Here is a 20,585-nt window from a genome sequence, read left to right as displayed (position 1 = left end):
GAGATCGATCTTACTCTATAAAATTTAGGCAAAAATGGCATGAAAATATGAACTCCTCATATCCATGTGAAAGCTTTCTGCACAACAGAAAGCGCATACTGTCTCATTTACCCCATCTGCTGTGTTCAGCTCTTCTGCTGTTTTCTGTGAGATCAATAGCTTCTCGAAGTAATGAATAGTAAAACAGGTATCGAGGAATTCGGGGCAGAACTTAAGGAATATTTTAAACCCAAAGTGCTCAAACCTGAGGTTATACAGCTTTGCTTATGAGTTATTTTACTATTATGAACATCAGGGCTTGGAGTGCTTTCATTTTCCTATGCCTCCAACCATTCTGTATCAAGGCGTCCCAGGTCAGGATTGCTTAGGTTGCAAGTTGAGGTTTACTTTAAAGTGATAAAAACTCATTGTCATCATTTAGTCTGAACTCTTGCATAGCCCAGCCCAGAGGAACTGAGTTAGTTACCCTGTAGATAGCCCAGCCACTTCCATCATGTTATTTGGTTAATTTCCCTGGACGTATCTGTAACTGCTGAAGGGACTCTGAAGTTTCTCCACCTTCCAAATGCTGCTCCACGTGGCACGGAGAGGCTCCAATACTGGGCTTCTTGTTTGCAAATTCCTTACCTACAGGAATGTTGTGGGAATGAATATACAAATATTGTGAGATTCAAAGATATCGGAGTAATGTGGAGGGGAGTCGTAAATATACCTCATGCAGATAATAGCAGCTATAAATTCTGCTGCCTTGATCTGGCTTGGCATCACTGCTTTGCAGAACTACTTGCTGTGCTAGTTCCTCCATCCATGGCAAGCTTCATTATTTATTACTGATATATGGCTATATCATTATGGTCTTCTTGTGGACGGTTTGGGATAAAAGCAGCCTTTACAGTTTGAGTTAGGCCCTTTCCAAAGCAATGGCAGCTAGACAGAACACCCGTACAAGGCCCGCTACCGGGTTAAATTCACCATTTGTCTTGCGCCAGCCCTGCTTTCCGGTAAGTATTTTTTGTGCAGCTGTGCGGCCTCTGAGTCCAAACCACACTTGACACCTTAGCCACTGTGGATAGGGCCCTGAAGAACAAATGCTAACCAGAGCGAAGAAACCGAGTAACTGACTCGTTGCAGAGGACGAAGTGATGGGGGGGAGGTTCTGGGATCCCTCTCTCTTCCTCTGCCTCCCCTCAAGGAGCTCCCCCAGCCTGGGTGCTGCAAGGTTTCAGCTGCAGGGCTGCCAGGTGGGATATGAAAACCCCACCAGCTTCAAGCCTCTTTGTCAAGCCACCAGTCACCTGAGCACAGCCACAGCTATGTGAAAAGCCACGTATGCCCCACTCGCGATCAGGTGGACGTGGCCAAACTCCGTTCTCCTTGCCGGTCCCTTGCACCTGCCGGGGCAGGGACCGTCCCCTCCTGGCTCCTCACAAACGCTACGTGCCGCAAAGCTGCCGGCTGGGTAATGAGGAGGGGGACCTCCTTGCCCAAGCCATCGCCGGCCCAGCTCCATGAAGTGTTTCAGATCGGTGCTGTCTGTTTCCAATTATGTCCAAGAGTGTTTCTGTACTCAAAAGCCAAAGCTTTGATTTACGGGCTTTTGGACAAGGGAATGCAGTGTTTTTTATTATCTTTATCTCTAGATCTGCTCTTGTTGCTTGCAACGAACTTGCAGTCTAACACGAAGGTCTTTCACTAGGTTTTCCTATACACTCGGATGCTAAAGTCCCGCGTTATGAAGCTGGACAATTGCTTCTGCATCAGATGGAGAGGTCCGCTCAGTGCACCCTTGGGAGGAGGATGCACTCACAGAAGTGTCGGGTTGGTGTCCCCTCAGAGGACAGCCGGAGCCTGCCCCCGGCCTGCTGTACCCAGCCATGCCGCCGCTCAGCCCAGTCCTCGGCAAGGGCCTCTCTGGCAGCTGTGCCGAAGGTGGGACGGGGAGCCAGCCTGCTCCCGCGCCACTCTGCACCAGACATTCCTCTGGCTGAAGTTTTTGCTGCATTGGCTTCCCACATATTTATCCTGACATCACATGGGCTGGGGCCCTTCCCGCTTCTGCCCAGTGTGAGCTTACTGTACAAAAATCGCTTTTAGAAAACAATGTCTTCCGTGGAAGGAAAAGGCTCAGATGCCGTGAAGAAGACTTTTATGAGCTTTGCCTCAATACTCGTTGTGCAACATCCTTACAGGATTTCATTATTTATGATTTTATCTAGCTACGTTCTATGCCTAATAGCTCGGAGGTGCTGTTGATTAATTTTTTCCAGCCCTTTGATGTACCGGCAATAACTTGTCCACGTTGCCCTGTGTCAGTAAAGTGGAAATTGCCACGGCAGAGTCGAGGCGTGGTGTCGTGCGGTGGCCAGAGCTGGAACCGCTGCCCGCTCCTGCTGTGGGATGAGGCTCCCCGGCCATGCTCCTTCCACTTGCGTTGCTCGCGTGCTTGGCTGATGGCACTGCATGCTGAGTCAACTCGCTGAAATAGGAAAAACCAAACCCAAACAAAAAACCATTGGTTTTTCGTTTCTTTTTTGCTAGGCTAGTGAGTTGAACTTGCTCTCCATGCAAGCAGGTATGTACCAGAGCTGGTGCCGAGGGAGATGCAAAGGATCAAGCAATGAAGAGTGGTGGGAGGAAGAAAAGGGAGAAGCAAGAGGAAGAGGAGGGAGCAGGGCAAGCGGGGGCAGGCTGTGAGATCTTCTCTCTGAGCCACACCCTATGTATGGACACTGACGGTCTAATTCCTACTGTACTGGTTCCGACCTCGATGTTGTAACCCATTTCTGTGAATCTTTTCAATTAGGCAGTGATTTATTGGTTAGTGGGGTATGTTTGAACAACCTCCAATGACAGACACAAAATGCATTACCATGCTAAGCTCTGTCCTACAGTCTGCAACGCTAAGGCATGAAATTTTTTCTCCAGGAAATGAATCTTTTTCAAAGTGATTATAAGATTATATGACTAGGCTATCAAGTGATATAAACCTGTCCATTTCCAAGAGCTTCAGTGCTGTTACACCACTTAGAAAAGGATTTACTTCAACATTTTTAGCTACCCCAGCAAATTAGTTGCTGATGAACTGGAGGTCTTCCTGAAAAGAGTGCATTTATCAGCATAAATGGACTTCTTTGTTCCCTTACGTAGAGGTTTTCAGCCTGCTCAAGCTAAAGTGTTTGCCAGTTCAAAATTTATTATTTCTTGTCATCACTTCTCTTACAGTCATCACCTCTCTGGTATCGGTCCAATTCTGTGGATTTGTCAATCACCACCACAAAGAAACCCTGAGCCAAAATAAACCTGGCATGACTTGATTTCTGTATTACAAATGTACTGGCACAACTGTTGTCCACAAAATCTCCCATTTCAGCAAAGTGCTTGAAATCCTATTGACTTCAATTAATAAGTTAAGCAAGTGTTTAAACACTGTGTTTGAACTTGAGCCTGATGACCATACCTTGGCCAACTGCACTCACTGTGTTTTCTTTCTTTCTTTCCTTTCTTCCTTTCCTTTTTTTTTTTTTTTTTTTTTAATAGTTACATAGCTTTTAGAGGAATTTCCACATTTCACTTCTGTCAAGACATCAAAAAATTTGGTGAGATCAAGGAGAAATGAAACCAGATACTATATTATCTTCTGACGTTTTTCCTTGAGCAGCTGACTGTAGTAGATTAAACATTAAGGATCCAAGGACAGTGAATGAAACAGTGAGGTGGCCTTCTAGGACACTTCCCTCTTCTTGAAGTTTTGGGGTCAAATCTTGAACAAAAAGTATTACTCAAGCAAAACTACCCAAGGAAGGGAATTTCAGATAAGGAAAAAACCTGCAGGTTCTGGACCACTATGAATATACTTTACTTCATGGCTGTTGGTGATGTCTGGCGCTTTTATATTACATGCTACTCCTGTTTTCCCTGTATGCAATTACATAGGCGTATCAGTGTAATGCATGGTTATTACAAAATAACCACAACATGCTGGGAACAGCATTTTATGCCTCTCGGTCGGACAAGGCTCATCTGGCCTTAATCTGATCTTTTTCTTTTTTTCTTAAGGAACATCTTCTATTTTAAGGCTTTCTCTGTTTAACCAGTGGAATCTATGTTAATTTGACCCATATTAAATCAGATATTTTTCCATTATTCTCTTGCTGATCAAAGAGCTTTCAGGCAGTTTCCTGAGACACCGGCATACCTTACGGCTCCAGCAGGAAGCCAGCGTACCAGCATGCAAATGCTCCCCCGCCTTCCTCCTGTTGTGAAAGCGGCTGCGGAGCCCCGCTGCCTCCCAAGCAAGGCTCAGCTGCTTCCCTCTCCCCTTCCCTCCCGTCTCAGGCACACACGAGGGCATTGCCAGGAAATTTCGCGGTGTGGGAGGAAAAGCCATTTGGTGCCGCTCCTTATGGGTGCTGGGCACTAGGATAGGTCCCGCTGCAGCTCCCAACTTTGGGAATACGTTCCTCGCAGTACAAGCCATAGGGCTAAGCAAGGAGCAAGGTGCTGGTTATGGTGCCTGGGACAGGCTGGTGCCCTGGGAAGGGGTCACAGCAGGCTCCCCACCAAGCATGGAACCACCGTGATGACTCAATAGGGAATAACGGAGAGGTGTGGCTCACATCTCTTCCCCCCCCCCCCCCTCATTTTTTCCATTAGGCTTGGGCACCTTGCTCACTGTTGATGGGAAACACTTGCTTTCATCCCCCAGACCCACCACAGGGCCCCCTCTCTTGAGGTGTGCACCCACGCCTTTCATCCCACAGCCCAGGGGACGCTCACCGTCCCTGCTGGCACTGGGCTGGAGGAGATGGCCCCCGCGGTGCCCAGCCCTGGCGTAACTGCGCAGCTACTGAACAAAAGGGAGGCGGCACCTCCTCCTCCTCCTCCTCCTGCTCTTTGTTTCCAAGCAGGCTGCCCTGGAGGAGCTGGCTCCCGCAGGCAGGAGCGGCTGGCCCTGCCTTATCAGACCTCGCCTCTGAGGAGGCTGGCGGTCCCGGCAGGTGGCGGGTGATGCCGGGCGTGCCCACGAGCAGCCCTGCGGGGCCCAGGGAAGCTCAGGCACTTCCCCGTCAGTGGCGGAGGCTCCTGGAGGTGAAGGCCTCAGGGGAGCCTCTTGAGCCTCGGGGACTGAGGGCAGCCCGGAGGCTATGCCCTCCCCTGCACAAGGCCTGGCTGGACGAGGCCCGGTCCGGCTCGCGCAGCCACAGCCAGGGCTACCTCACAAGGGCGCGGGGAAACCTGATGAGCTAGCGCCTGCAGTGCACTTTGATGTCCTCGGATGAAAAGTGCTACGCCAACTACAAAGCCTTTTTAATGTTATAAAGCCAGAACTTCTTGCTACCTTGACTTGGCAAAGATGCCGATTAGATGTTATCGGTCTCGCTGTTTACACTTACAGAAACTGCTGCAGTCGGTTTTGGTCGTGTTTTGTTTTTAGAGTGCCCGGGTGAAATGACAGAACAGTTAATCTGGGGTCTGTTCCTTCTAACTTCAGGGAGCGGGCAGAAGTGATCTTACATTTACTGTCAGTGAAGCATGTAATAAACAAAACAGTCCTTCAGCAACAACAACAAAAAACTAAAGAAACAAACCAAAACAACAAGATAATATATTTGGGCATACCAGTGTGTCCTGACTACACCTGCAGTAACTGCATGGAAAGGCTTTCCTGTCCAGGCCTGAGGAAAAAGCATTAAGGCAGCCTGTGCTTCAATAACTGAGTATGGCTTACGTTTCATAGACAGCAGCCGACCCCCAAGTAAGAGCCTGTTTGGGCCAGGTCTCACTGACTGCTGTTGTCTAACCCACCACTACGCCTTTCCCCACACAGCCTCGCTTAATGAAGCAGCAAAGCCCACCTTGCAGCCGGGCTGAGGAGCGCGGTGGTGTCACACCAGTGGGCAGGACGCAGAGCCCATGTTCCAGCCTACAGCCATCCGATGGCCGATGCTGAAATACAGGACGAAACCGTGCTTCACGGCCACTCACATCGCGGGCGCAGCGATGTGCATGGCGGAGTGAGGCAGGCACAGTTTGGCCCGCTGCCTTCAGAGGTTACATCTCCCCAGCAGGCCTGCCCAGCGCTGTGTCTACAGAGACACTAGTAAGTTAATTAAAAAACACAAATTACTCCTGTAATTTAGGAAACTGGAGCCAAAGGAGGTTCCATAACTCTGCTTTTCTCTCCCAGTTAACACCATTTACTCTGCGTTTCCTTGCCCCTGCAGCCCCACCTTGCTTCCACCTTCAGTCTCTCAAATGCAAACACAGCACTCAGAAGGCACGCTGCTCCAGCTGTCTCACACTTGGTTTGCGTTGGATTATAAAACTAGAAAAAGCTTCATATAAACATGTGCTCCACATTTACAAGCTGCATTTTGCAGTCAGCCTCCCAGGACAGGAGAGTTTCACCACACTCAGCAGTATTGCTCCCTGACCGACAGCAGCACGGCTGCCCCCCTTCTCCGTCCAGCTGCCATGGCTTGCTTGCTTTCTCTTCTTTAAAATCTAGATTTGGCCACAAACTTGAACACGATCACCTTGATAGCAGGAAGAAGCAGATGCACACATAAAGCACTCTGCAAAGGGCTCGGGCTCTTTGCATGCTGTCGTCATTCCAGCAGCTGCCTCCAAGTTTGGGGATGCCCCGAGTTGCCTGCCGGCAACAAGCAATTGCTCATAGGCACATTTTGGGTCTTTCTTACTGACGGCTTCTCCCCGTGCTCACCTGGACGATGTTCAGAGGGCGTCAGGAGCCCGTGTGTGGTGTGGCACCAGGCACCCTCAGCCTCTCCGAGCTGAGCAGGAGGGGAGGGAGCTGCAGCCCTGCTCAGGTGCAAGCAGCTGAAGGCAGGACTGTGCACAATGAAAGGAAACTGGGTACAACGCCTTTGCAAAACCAAATAAACAACACATTTGGAGGAAAAAAAAAAAAAAAAAAAGGCGCTCGAGAAACAGCTCGCGGCAAAATGGACAAAATCCTTTCCTTCCCCCAGCAATAGTGGGTTGTACAGGCTGGAGTGTTTTCACACTGAAAGCATGGCAGCGTTTGGGAGATTTCTCTACAGTCTACAAATAAACAAAACCCAGGGAGTGTTTTGCATTCAATAGTTAATCACAGTTGGCTGAGTGTTTATATTTTTCTTCACTGTAAAGGCATTCTTGGTCCGCCTCCCAAACAGCTTGTTTTGTCTGCGAGATTTAATCTTGAGTGGCAGGACCAGGCGCAAAGACAAACCTCAAAACAATTCTTATTTTTCTATAGCAAGATGTCAGACGTAAAATGCAAACTTCCCTGCAAACAGGCCCCTCAGGTGTGCGCGTGTACAGACTCCTGCTGGCTTCCAGTCCAGCCTGATCCTGTGGCCCACCAAGCAGCTCACTGCACTCAATTTTAACTCCTTCCTGCTTGTGAAATGCTCTTTAAATAGAATAAAAGACCCCAAACAATAAGAATTCAATGCATATTGGACCTGTTTCCAGCCTGAAACCCTTGCTGAAGAAGTGGCTTGTTTTTTTGTACACGGAGAGCATTGGCTCCAGACGCCCAGCTGACTTTCAAATCCAAACGCAGCTTTTTTTTCAAGGCAACATCAAGGTACCTTTCATAAAGTCAAAAAAGAAGGGATGATGCAATATGGCCATAGCACTTAAGTACTCAGGCTACTCTGCTCAGAACCAGCTCAGGCAGTTATTTAGAGCACCGTATTATAGAGACACCAGCTACGTTTTTGCAGTGGTCCCTACTAACACCAGACAAGTGACCAAAAAAGTACTGAATTTATGTCTCTGCACTTCTAAGATCTGAAAATGGTTAGAAACAGTGAACTTCTGAAATCTCACTATTTTTTTCTCATTTCCTTTTCCACTTGCTATTGACTCTGAACTAGCTTTTAAGATAATATCAGGTTGTGCTTAGATCTGTATCTCAGGTTTTAAAAAAGATGACATGAAAGTTGCCCGAGACGCGTGTCTGCAGGTCATTTAGTCCAGCCTTTTGCTTGAAGCAGGGCTATCCCCAGCACCAGGACTGCCACAGCTTTGCCTGCTTATGTCTCAAAATTTCCCAAGGAGATTCCCCAGCCTCTTGCTGGAAATGCTCTCTCCCCCCATGCTGGATATCCTGGAGATTTTTGCCTATGATGATGTTGCTTTTGGAAGAAGGATTTTTGACAAGACTTCCCCGCAAACATAACCTGACAGAGCCTGATATAAGGAGCCATGAAACTCCCTGTGAATTCATTTTAGCAGCTTCTTGCAGCTCCTCATAGCCTGTGCATATAGCACTAGACGTGTGTATACCCTTGTTACTTCTTTCCTGCAAACGCTTTAAAATCTGTAGTTGTTGTTAGCAAAGATCAGGTCTGTACAAATAATGCTTGAGGCGATGCTGGTAATCTCCAGAGCGTTCTCACATTTTTTTTTTTCTGTGCTGCCTTCAAGTATATGAGCTGCTTCTTGAGTCTCCTTCACAGCACCTCTGGAGCAGAGAGAATAAATAACACTTGGTACAGTAGAGTTAATGTGCAGACCCTTCTGCCAGAGTATGTCACAGGGATGAGTACACTGCTTAGTATTACAAAGGGCCAAATACGTGATCCATTTCTAAAGCATCACAACAAAAATCATGCTAAATGCAACAAAATGGCTATTACAAACACGGAAGAAGCGCTCCATGAAACCAACCCAATAGATTACTGAAGCTGCGTTGCAACCCCCCAGCTCCAGCTAAGACCAGAGGCGAGGAACAAGGCTCGCATGAGCCATGTCCCGACAGACAGAGCCCCCTCTTCGAACCAGGCACCCGTGCGTGGTTCAGAGCCTGTCTTTGCACAGCCCCTTCCCCACGAGCAGGCATTTGCCCAGCTCTGCGCTGAGCAACCCCCCTCGGTGCCGAGTCCCCAGCCAGGGGAAGCGAGGCTGGCAGGATCAGCTCGGGGGGTTTCACGCAGCTTGCCCATAATTAGCCTCAAGCAGCAGCTGAGTCACTCACAAGAGTCCAGGGCGCTATTAGAAGCAGACACGCCACGGCCCAGTGTGTAATTATACAGCCACCACCGTGCGGAAACCGCTCCATTAAGCTATCTGACCCCATTAGACAGGAGCTGTTATTTCTTCTTGGCTACAAGTGCCACTGGTGCTCAGAAGAAGATGAGTCCAGCTCTCGCAGCACAAACTCGTTGACCCAAGCTCCCCTCTTTCTTGCTGAAACCGGAAAATGCCATCCTGTTCCCTGCTTCACCCCTGGCCGCCTCAGCTCACGTCCACAGCCCCGAGGGAAGCGGAGGAGCTGGGATGGAGGGACGTGTGCAGCAAATGCCATGTACTATGGTATCCTTTTCACTAGAAAGCAATACTAAAACAGCCGTGGAAGCAAACCAAGGGGCTAAGAAATGCCTGAAACAAACTGGTTCTGCAACACAGGTTTTTATTTCACCTTTTTGCTTCCCCTTCTCACAATGAGGGTAGAAGAGTTCAGCTGGGAAGCTGATCGTGAACAGCTCTGAGCCTTTTATGTTCCTCTAGGACTGGAGGTGCAAGGAGAAACTCCTCTGCTGCATCCGCTCTCTGGGAGCCGTAAGGCAGCAGAAGACAGAGTAGGCTCGGTAGGCCAAAACACACAAGAAATCACCGTTAGCTGGCAGGGCTGTTCTTGAGTTGCAGCTGGATTTTGCAGCTGCCTTTCCCTATCAAGGCTCGAGAGGCAATGCCCTGCTTCGGCAGCGGGGCACAATTCCCCTCTGGCACAGCTTCCCCGCCGGGTGCAGAAAGGACCCCAGCCCCAGGCAAGCAGTAACCCATCACCTCTCCAACGGGGAGCGGGGGTCCCGTCCCTAGCAGCAGACGAAGCTACGTGCAGCAACCGGATGAGCACCGGGCGTTTTGCGAGCAGTCTGAGGAGCAGGAAAAAAAAGGCTGGGGTTTTTGTCACTCCTGGCTGTCCTCCCGTCAGAACAAGCTCACGTGAGGTTTGCTGGGAGGGGTGCGCGACGCTTGTGCTGCTGCTGACTGTGCAGTTCAGAGAATGAGCTGAAGGCTCCAACCTCGAGCTGCTGCTCCGGCACCAGGGCTAAATTCCCTTTGAAAGGCACAAATAAACTTGACGGCTGTGATTTCCAAAGAAATACCAAAAAAAACCCTTTTGCTGTAAGGGACAGTGGGGTAAAGGAAACAAGATGTCAAATTATAATCAGCTTGAATCATTTTGAATAAACACTGAGGAAATAAAATGTACCCTGCTTGCTGGCAGGCTGGATGGCTTAAAAAGCGCTCGCTCCACCCAAATCGAGGGCTGGAAATGGAGCAGCAGTGGAATAGAAACCCCTGATAGCCTAAGATTTGCTTTTCACTGGTACGGTGTTGCCATCCTTGGGGACAGAAAAAGCATCATTAGCGTTTAAATAGAGTTTGATGAAAACATGTAGCACCCCAAGGATCAATTTTCACCACAGGCAGCTGTAGCAAGACACATTAATCCTTCACCCTCTCTGGTGACAAGAGAAATCCAGGGAGCTGTAGGAACAAATAACATTAGGCTTCTAGTGTGAATTTTGCTTTTCATGCCCGCAATTAAATGCTTGCTTTACTTCCTGTTGCTTAATATTGTATTTATTCTTTATCACTGCAAGAAAAAAAAAAAAAGCATTTTTTTTTTAATTTGCACTGGGGACACATTTGAAGGCCCATATTGTAGACTCAGCAAGTGGCAGGGCAGCCGCCAAACCTCGCTTCCTTTGTTGATTTCTTGATGATTTAAGGCCTATTTTCAGCAGCTGATCCCAGCCTCCCCCCTGCCTTTTTTTTGCTTGGTAACTACCACTTTAACAAAATGGTGTTTGTGCAGTGCCTTGGAACCAAGAACTGTGCTTTTAAATCTAAGACAGGAAAGAGAATAGGAAAAGCAGGACTAAAATCACCTACACGCCATGAATTTTTCAGGCCACGTGCTTCAAAATATCCTGCAAGAACTCAGGAATTCTACGGTGTAGCAGACTGCTAGCCTTTTACTTCATACATAGCTAAAATCGCTTGCAGGTTGCTGATATTTGCGTTGTTTACTTCCCCCCAGTACAAAGCTTGAAATTATGCTCGAATCCACACAAGTCAGTGGAAAAAAATTACAGCTGATGATGTGCATTGTTCAGGCTGCTACTGGCTTTGCCCACCAAAGGGACAAAATCTATTGTTTCCAAGTGCAAACAGGAAAAGATACAACCCGATCAATGGCTTAATTCGGTGCAGGCTTCCTTCGGAATACACTTTCCCCCTGCTGATGCTAAGATGTGCGTTAAGCTAAAATTCAGTGCAAAAGATGGAAAGCACTCGAGTATTTCCTCACAACCATTCTGTTGTGGAGAATACAGCGCTAAGCTTAATAAATAAAACCACTCTCTACAGTAAGGCTCACGTTTTTTACAGCACATCATTCCGCATTCAGTGCAGGCCAGAAGACAGTGGCATACACCAGCCTGCTTTGTTAAAACGAAAAAACTCACGCTTGCTCAAAATAGCAGCAAGTAGTAAGAAGACAACAAGACTGTCCCGGGACATCACAGACACCTGGAGAGGGAAACTGCAAAGGAGATGACTTAAGGGATTTCAGTACCATTTAAGACATTCAAAACAGTGTTACCTTCAGGTTTACTGAGCATTACAATGCACCCGCTGCAGAGAGGTAAGTAATTTAAGGGAGGAGCGTTCACTGGCCGTCTCTTTTGTCACAGATTTCATTTGCTTCACAGGGCAAGGACAGCAGCCTGTAATTAAGTCGTGGCCAGGAGCTGTGTCCAAAGCTTGGTACCTTCTTGCAGCACGCCTTTCTCACAAAGCTGGAAGGGCGAGAAATTAGATAGAGGGCTCCACTGCCCTTTCATCTTCACCTACCGCTGCCACTCAGACTCGGTATTAGTAAAGCATTTCGGACCAGCAGGAGCAGCTCTCGCATGCTACTGCAGGTTTCTACCAGCTCCCCTCGCTGAGGCTGACGATGCAGCTAAGCAGCTGTCCCTACTTACTACTTGAGCAGGTTTTTGACCTCTGTTAAAAGCCCAGTCTTGTAGCAGGGGGCACAGCTGGAAGGAGAACAACCAGCCCCGTTCCATCCCTTCCTGCTTGAGAAGTCTCCTCCCGTGAAATCACCTGAAGAAGGACTCACGGCACCGTGCTTCAGTGCAGACTTCAGTCTCCTGACTGATTCACCAAGGATGCTGATTGCCATAAGTGCCAGACAGGATGAGAACAAGAAAATACACAGAAAAACATGCTTAGTAAGGCTTTAACAATGCGTAGGAGATCGGTGCTAATTCTAGCAATGATTTTTTTTCTGAAAAACTGAGTCAAATTTATTCCGTATATGAATGGGAGGATGTTCAAGGACGCAGATGATGCTGAAAACGTTGCCGATTCAGCAAACAAAGCATGCTGATCAACAAAGCAATGACCAGCGTGACAGAAAGATCAATGAAGGCCAAACCACATGCAGTATTGTTAACTTTTATTTATTCTTCCAGCTGCTTGTCCAGTCTTTTCAGCAAGTTCACAAAATAAACTTGGAGTCTAAAAGTTTTGGTATTACCTCTAGCACAGTGGATGCAACGCATACAGACGAATAAAGCTCGACTCTTACATCTACACTTTGAAGGACTGTCAGAAAGTTGTACACTGATGGGGAATAGTAAATACAGGCTTACTGCGTTCTATCAATTAAAATCATGACAGAGTAGAACTGAGGCTTTTCAGCATGTTTGTAACATCCCTGTTTTTCTCCTGTTTTGTTGTTCTAAGAAACCACAGGAATCAGCTTAGGTCCAACTGCTCCTTTTAATTGCATATATCACATAATGGGAGAGAAAGAGCCGAAAGTTTCATCTCCATTAAAGTGGCCATAATGGCTATTATCAGAAAACAGAGTATGACAGAGTTAACTCCACCTTATCAGATCACAGCTCCTGTGGCTAACTTAAATTGCTTCAATCCATACTTGATTTGGTATGAAATTATCCAGACTAAATCTCCTTTCTGATTTAGCATTTATACATAATCTGAAGAGAAGAGCTTGCTCATTTCCACGTCCTTCCTCCTAACGCCCTACCTGTACTGGTCTAACACCCACAAACCACCCTGAGAACAACCCAGGAAGGGCTCCTCCATAAACTACTGCTGGGTGCGTCAGAGTGCAGGGTGGCTTTGAAATAAAGAAAATGCTCATTCAGAACAAGCAAAATGCCTTTTTTTCTAACCTGAAAATTGTTAGGCTTGCAGACTATCTCAAAAACAAACGGATCAGTTTCTCAACCCTTCTACCTCATTTTTTTTGGCCAAATAGTACCAGCTGCAAGAGGTAAAATTAAAACTGAAACCATTGGCTTATTTCCATACATGCTAGTGAAAAGTTGGTATAAAGTTATTGAATAACATGAGGAATTGTTGATTTAGGCTTACTATATCCTCAAAGTCCTCTCTTACATGGCTCCTGGAACACGTAGACCTTAGTACTACAACAGTCCAGAATTCTGAGGACTGAGGTGAAGGATGCATTTTTGGTTGAAAATGTTCATCCAGGAGTGCAACTCCTTTTGGATCATTTTGGAATTGGTAGCCTTTGAAAGCATCTTGGCAATGTCTGAAAAGATTAAAAAAGTACTGGTGCCACTTGGGCAATCAATTAAGTTCATGGGGCAGTCATTGCAACACTGAATCAAAGACAGTGCTATAAAACGTAAGGTTCCAGGGATCTACTGATGCAACTTGAGTTTTGTTTTTCCTTTTGAAGGTAATAGAGATTGTTACTATAAGACTTTGAACGCTTTTCCTTATCTGTCCTCCTTTTCCCTCCCAATTCACAAGAGTTAGCTTATTCGTATGTGTGTGAGGCTTTGATTTTTACCTGAAGAAATGCAGATTTGAGATTGTCCCAATACACTAAGCAATGCCTGTTTTCAGTCATTTGAGCTTGTTCAGCTATGTTTTTTGCTTGACACACAAAGCCATTTCCCTCCACATCTGCTGTAAGACTTGGTTTGCATGCAAAAGCCTAATGCGATGCCTCCACGGGGAGAATTCAGCCTCAGACCTTTGGAGCTGTTTACAGCCCTCAGATAATGCAGCAGCAGTCACATGGAGATGGGTCACAGGACAGAACATGTCCCCTTTCTCAGTAATTTGCAGTAACAACTCTGATTTTGTTTGCAGCTTAATTTCCAGTCAAGAACTTCAGTATTAAACATAAACTAAGATTTTGCCTATAAACTAGCTAAAAATACCTGTAGTTTCTAGAGGCAACTAATTTGCATAATTTTTAATTATTAAGCTTCACTGCTCAAGACCCATCCATATCCCCTAGGTGGACATCCCACTGGAAAGCTGTGATTCTAATGTACAATAACAAGTTTTACAAAGGGTACAACACTGCCAATCCATTAATTTGATGAGATTTCATTACACGAGCAGATAGTGGTGATATGGTGAATATTTTCAAATGCAATGTTTTTCAGTGCCACTGTATCATCTGCATACTATTCATTTAGTTCCTTATATTTAGCAGAAGTGGGGCACATTTTCCATGTGCCATTTATAAGCAACGCAGACCGCTCATTTCATTCCTTACTGGAAAGTCCCCATGTCTATTTACAAATTAATTTGGGAAGTGACACCGTGTCCGTTAGCCCTAACTGGTGCGCCTGACACGAGCATGAAAGAAAGGATGAATAGGTGGAATTTTGCATTTGGCATTTAAGACTGAGGGGAGGTAATGTTTCCAGTTATATACACTTACATTATTTCTGAGAAGACATGTTGAACTTAAGCATTAAGCTAACTATCTATAACCCTACATTATTTCATTAGTTATTTTCCAAGACATCGCTCACTCGTTTGTTCAAAGTTTTTTTCTTAGCAGTATTTATCTTACTTGGAAAAATTACAGGTCTACGAGAGAGCATTATTTTGTTATACCAATTTATATAACTAGCTCTATGAGCATTTGTACTGGAGTACTAAAACTTTTTCATAAAAGCAAAGGGAGTTCATTAGTAAAACACTGAAAGTGTGCAACTGGAAATAAAAACAAAGCATAAAAGCACAGGACTTAATATAAGATGAGCTTTCAACTGAAATAATAATAATAATTAAAAAAATCACAGCTCCAAACCCCTGCCATATTAGTATCAGACCAAGTTGAAAGGCACTGAGAATTGAACTGTGCAACTCATACTCATACCTGTGAGAAGAAGAACCACGGTGAGATGCCAACATCCAAGGCAGAATATGGCACTGTACAGTCCATTAGGCATTTCTGGTACATACGGCAGTTTTAGATTTTCTCAGGATAAGCTGGAAATGTTAACTAAATATACAAATTTCACAAATTTCTGTGAAAAAAAAAAATCCAATTAACACCCTCTGAAGACAAGCAAACAAGGTATGACATATAGGACACTGTTGGCACCAGAAAATGTTATCACATCAAAACACACGCTTTTAAATTTAATCCAGTAGATATGTGAAGGAATGGCAGTGGCAGAGGCAAAGGGATGGGATGAATATCAAACACTCGGTTTTGAGCGTGCTAGCTGAGGTCATCGTTTCATCAATTTGACAAAAACTGAAGCTACCAAATCCGTTTCAGAGGCTAGAAATTATCAAGCCAGTCCAGCCCGTTTCCAGGAATTCTTCTTGTGTGCTGACAAGCGTAGACTGAAGAGATCTGTCCAGTATCATCTCAATGCCCGAGGCTACCTAAAGCTTTCCATTAGCGAATGCTGCCTCCTGGAACTGAGGGACAAATGTTTTGAAATACGCCCTGGTGGGAAAAAAAAAGAAAATTCATGGTTAGGAGGGAGTGTATGGTGTATGTAGGTAGCCCAAGTTTTAACAAAGAGAAGCATGAAGTTGCAGCGTTCAGCCCATTATTGCAACTCATAAATGGGTAGCGCTTTTCTTACAAGTGTTTAGCATAGAGCAGATCCATGTACTGCAGCTTTCTAGATCCAGCAGTACTTCGTTCTTTAGTGGCCTCACCACAAACAACACGCCACACAGCTCTTAGCGTGGTCGACATCAGCAACTTGACGCTGCCAGAACAGCCTCATCCAGCATCCGTATTTCATCCAATGCAAAGTTCCAGAAATAAACTCTGCTATGAACTGGAAAATGCACCTTTGAAAGGCTGTAAAAGTGAGAAATGCTCAGAGGAGTCGCAAGTGTGGTTATGCCTGCAGCATTTTATATCAGATTTTTTGATAATGTAGATGTTTACCGTGTTTCTGGGATAATAATGTCATTTTCTATGTTAAAGAAAGCTTCACATAAGGCAACAAAGGCCCAAAGACAGCCAAGTCAGTGGAGCAGCAAAATCATGAGGAAAAGTCAGAATACGTACAGAAGATAAGCTCTTCATCTGTCTCTGTACAGCAACCTTGACGCAATACAGAGTCATTGTTGATGGCAGTAGTTTATATAAGATGTAAAGAATAAATACTAACACTTAGGAGGAACTGTAACTCCTTTCAGTAGACACTGAAATTCAGAACATTATTCTATAAATTAAGATGCGCCTTGTATACTTTGAATCTTGGTCTATCTTCTTTACAAATAATTGAGTGACTCATAAGTCCATAAAATGAGCTGATCCGAAGTATCCAAAATTGAGTTTGAATTGTACCTTTGAGTTTATTGCACTGAAGTACTCAGCTGTGTACTGAACATATTTGTATGCCTCCACGATGCCCTTTACTTGCAAGTTGTATTAGAGGCTGCTTCACCTTGCTGTCTTTGCTTTCAGCCTACTGCTTTCTGCACTGAACTTTCCCTTTCTCTATTTTTTCTCATTTTGTTTACTGTTCATATCACTGAACCTTATAAATTTCTGTACAAGAAGAACCTCCTCCCATTCTCCCCACCAAAAAAGAAAAAACTGAAGCGAGAATAGCTGCAGTCATTCAGCTGCATGTTCATTATGTTACTGATTTTTCTGCTTGCGTACCTTCTGAAGCAAACATACGCTGATCATCTTCACTATCAATCACAATCTGTATTTCATAATCTGGGTAGAAGTTTTGGCAATCACTGAACACCAGTCATACCTCCTCACATCTAAAAATGTTGCAAGATCACAAAAGAGAACGCTTCCCTCTCTTTGTGATCTTGTGCCTCCTAAATTAATTAAAAAAAAAAAAATTGCTACAGTCAGCTTTTGTGCAAAAGCTGTAAACATACATGAGATGCCATCCAAAGGTTAAAAGAGCAATATAAAGTAAGAGCATTTCTGGACTGTGGAGTTGAGACTGGAAATGGAAAAGAGGGACAACCAGTACACAAATTTTATAGCATTCCCAGATCGCTATGTGTACTTACAGAATACGCTTTGATTTATAGAATCAGAGTTCAGAAAGCAGCCCTCGTAAATTATGCCCACAGAAGTGATTGTTCATACGGGCACACGCATACACAAACCAGTTCAGATGGTAATCTGATTTTAACAATTGAATGCAAAATCTGTATTTGTGTTTTTGCAGCATACATTTGAAGCTGTAGCCTTTGTATGGCCCGGTCAGCTCTACATCATTTTGCCAGCTCAAGGAGAATCACTTGCGCAACGTCAACCACAGGATCTATCATCCTTTTATTTCTCCTTGCATTATCTGTCCTAGCATTTAATTACATTTCCTCTGCTTGCTTATTTTAAGTAGCTTCTTCCTTCCCCTTTGAGAGCTTCCTTGCAGACACTCTTCTTTCCTGCACATGCTCTTCTCACTGCCTTGGTAAATATTACTTAGATTTTCCCTCTAACATTTTCCTAAACTGTAAAAATCCTTAATCTTTAAATGGGATATTAGCAGCAGTATTTGCCTACCTTTTATTTCTTTTCTGAAACGTATCATTTTTAGCATTTTGGTGCTTTGCATTAATATCTCATTTACTGTGTTATATTTCAATCACCTTTCTCTTAGATAAATTCCAAAAATGAATACCACATCATACACACTCCCACACCATCATTATCTATACCAGTATCCTCTCTGTTCACTGGTTCCTGCAGTAGAGCTTGTATCCTTTGCTGCAATACTAAATCAAACACCTCCTTACATTCTGATCAAATGTACTATTTCAAGGAGAGTGTTATTTCACTAGTAGTTTGTATGAGCCTCTCCGAGATGTTATATATACTGCAAAAATTACTTTAGTACTTCATAATTTGTAAACGTCTACTTTTTCTTTCCATACTTTAAAGGATGTGTTTCAGTTTGTCTTATCATTTGTGGTCTTTTCCAGACTGAAATAAATGTAGTAGCAAATGTTTAGTTGGGATATGTTCCTCCACTTCTGCCCCTCTCCCATGCTGCCCAAGTATCTGAGATTAAAGAAACTGTAGAAAAAAATGTTTGGATAATTATAGTTCATCACATACACAAAGGAAAAAGAAAAAGACCTTGCAAAGAGATCCAAAAGCACAATATACTTGATAGATTGTATTAGCTACAGCATATTTAATCAGCTGAAGAGGAAAGAAGGGAGGTAGGAGAAGATAGGTTAAACTGCTCTGGTATTAATGATGGCGGCATACATGGAGGGAATGGCAAATGTTAGAGAGTGTATAAAAGTCACAAGACTTATTTTGAGTATGTATGATGGAGTGGAACAGGCAGCAGGGATGTTACTTTCTATTAGAGGTCACTGGGATTTTCTTTAAATTACATGACTTTTTCAATGGAAAATTACATTTTTGCCCAGTTGAGAGCATTTTTGTGGAAATGCTACTGACATTTCATCAGAAGACAGAAAAGAATGAGGTGCTTTGGTTTGGGTTGACCTGAGAAGAGACATCCTGGTTTGCAGACCTAGGCCTAAACATTGAATCAGTTTGATGTTAACCAGCTTATCTGCAATTCAGCATCTCTCAGATGATGTATCTAGTCACACACGCAAGGCCCTGGTGCATAGGAAGAGACAGAAGTATAAAGATATTAGCAGAAGTAATCTCTTCAAAGGACCCAGTTGATGGCAACAATGATGGGATAAATCATCAGTATTTCTGCTTCCAGGAGGCGTTGTGCTACTGCCAGATGAATTACTGTCACAACTGTATTTCTTCACATGTTCCAGGCAATTTTTTTTTAGAACTTTTTCCTGTCATCTTAAGTTTGGGGCAGAAACATATACTAAAACGTTGTAATTTCCAGTGAAATGGAAATGCTGACTTTTTTTTTTTTTTGTCAACTGCAGAAATTCCTAGTAAATAGGAACAGAACAAACACCTCTTACTATTTGACAATGGCCAAGTTTCATTTGCCAATCAACTGGTACTGAGGTCAAAGCGTGCACATTTCCCCATAAACATGGAGATACGATTTCACACAGACATGGACATATTATTTCACAGTTGATTACCAAAAAATCACTTTAAATCTAAAGGACAATACACTAGCAGACTAGATGATGAGGGCCTCTCTCACATGGACTTCTATTCTTTTTATAAAGGTTTAAGCTTTAAAATGATAAGAACATTTATACTCTAGCATCCCGTGGACATGGGCAGAGAAAAACTGTGAATGTAAACTTTGGAAAAAGATTCATTTCTCATATCCTATTCACACAAATTTATACCCTCAATAACTTTCATCTGTGCCACAGGAACTTACACACAAATCTCTCATTATTTTGTTTCAGACACATTACTACAAGATATTTTCAAGTTCTGCAGAGTGTTTCAAAATTACCATTTTTACATCCACTAGCAAAGTTTGCCATCTCTAGACAAGAGCTATTAAAAATAATTCAGTAATTTGGGTACCTGCTGAATCACACTGAAGATGGAGACAGCAAGCTTTGCTTTTTGATCTATGGTTTCTCTAGGCTGTCTCATACGGCAGAAATCAGCTTTTGATCAATGCTTTTCTTCCTTTCCAGGAAACATTGAGTTCCTCCTTTCTCCTGCTTTACTCTAGCACATTCTCAGTGCGTCTGCATGGCAGTGACCTTACACCAAGCTAAGAACAACTGCATAAAATGCTCCTTCAAGTACAGAGAAACTGGTTTGCACCAAGTCCACAGATACTTTATACGTGAGTGTAGAGTACAATGGTTCTGTATCCCACTCATAATGGTTTAGATCTTAGCTTAAACAGTGTTTAAAGAGTTGTTTCCTTTTCAGCTTAAAGTGGGTGCCAATCTTCATACGCATACGGGCACACGTCTAACTCTTTGCTGAATGTCTTACTGTAAGAATCCATTGTTTTTTGTCTATTTGTTTTTGTTCCCTCAAATGGTCATTTTCCAAGTTCAAGGTAGTAAGTTATGGGGTTTCTATGGAAATTTTTCTCCGGCACTCCAGAAAACAACACGTTTTGTTGTAGGTAACCACTATATACACTTGATACGGCACATTGAATTTCAGGTGCTATGCTCAAGGACATCTGCTGAGAGTAAAGCACTTATCTTTTCTTCACCTTATTATCCAATAGAAAGAAAGTCTTGCTATTGTAAATGGTAAGTATCTAAAAGAGGGTAGAATTGGATCACTTGTTGTTTACTTGTTTCTAGTGATATAAAACACTGACTGTGGTGCAAGGTCTCCAGAAGCCCATGTGTGT

General features: G+C 44.2%; 1 protein-coding gene across 2 annotated transcripts in view; it reads right to left on the bottom strand.

Annotated features, from left to right (window-relative positions):
- Positions 1-12,478: 12,478 nt before the first annotated feature.
- Positions 12,479-20,585, bottom strand: part of BABAM2 (BRISC and BRCA1 A complex member 2) — a 168,112-nt gene continuing 160,005 nt past the window's right edge. For both annotated transcript variants that reach the window (XM_035320764.1, XM_035320765.1), the window contains exon 12: positions 12,479-15,796. In XM_035320764.1, the coding sequence (XP_035176655.1) occupies positions 15,733-15,796 (64 nt within the window). In that variant the 3' untranslated portion in view covers positions 12,479-15,732. The remainder of the gene's footprint in view (positions 15,797-20,585) is intronic.

The sequence above is a fragment of the Oxyura jamaicensis genome, chromosome 3 (assembly GCF_011077185.1).
Source record: "Oxyura jamaicensis isolate SHBP4307 breed ruddy duck chromosome 3, BPBGC_Ojam_1.0, whole genome shotgun sequence".
In the NCBI taxonomy this organism is placed as follows: Eukaryota; Metazoa; Chordata; class Aves; order Anseriformes; family Anatidae; genus Oxyura; species Oxyura jamaicensis.
This window is presented reverse-complemented; position numbering and strand designations above follow the sequence as displayed.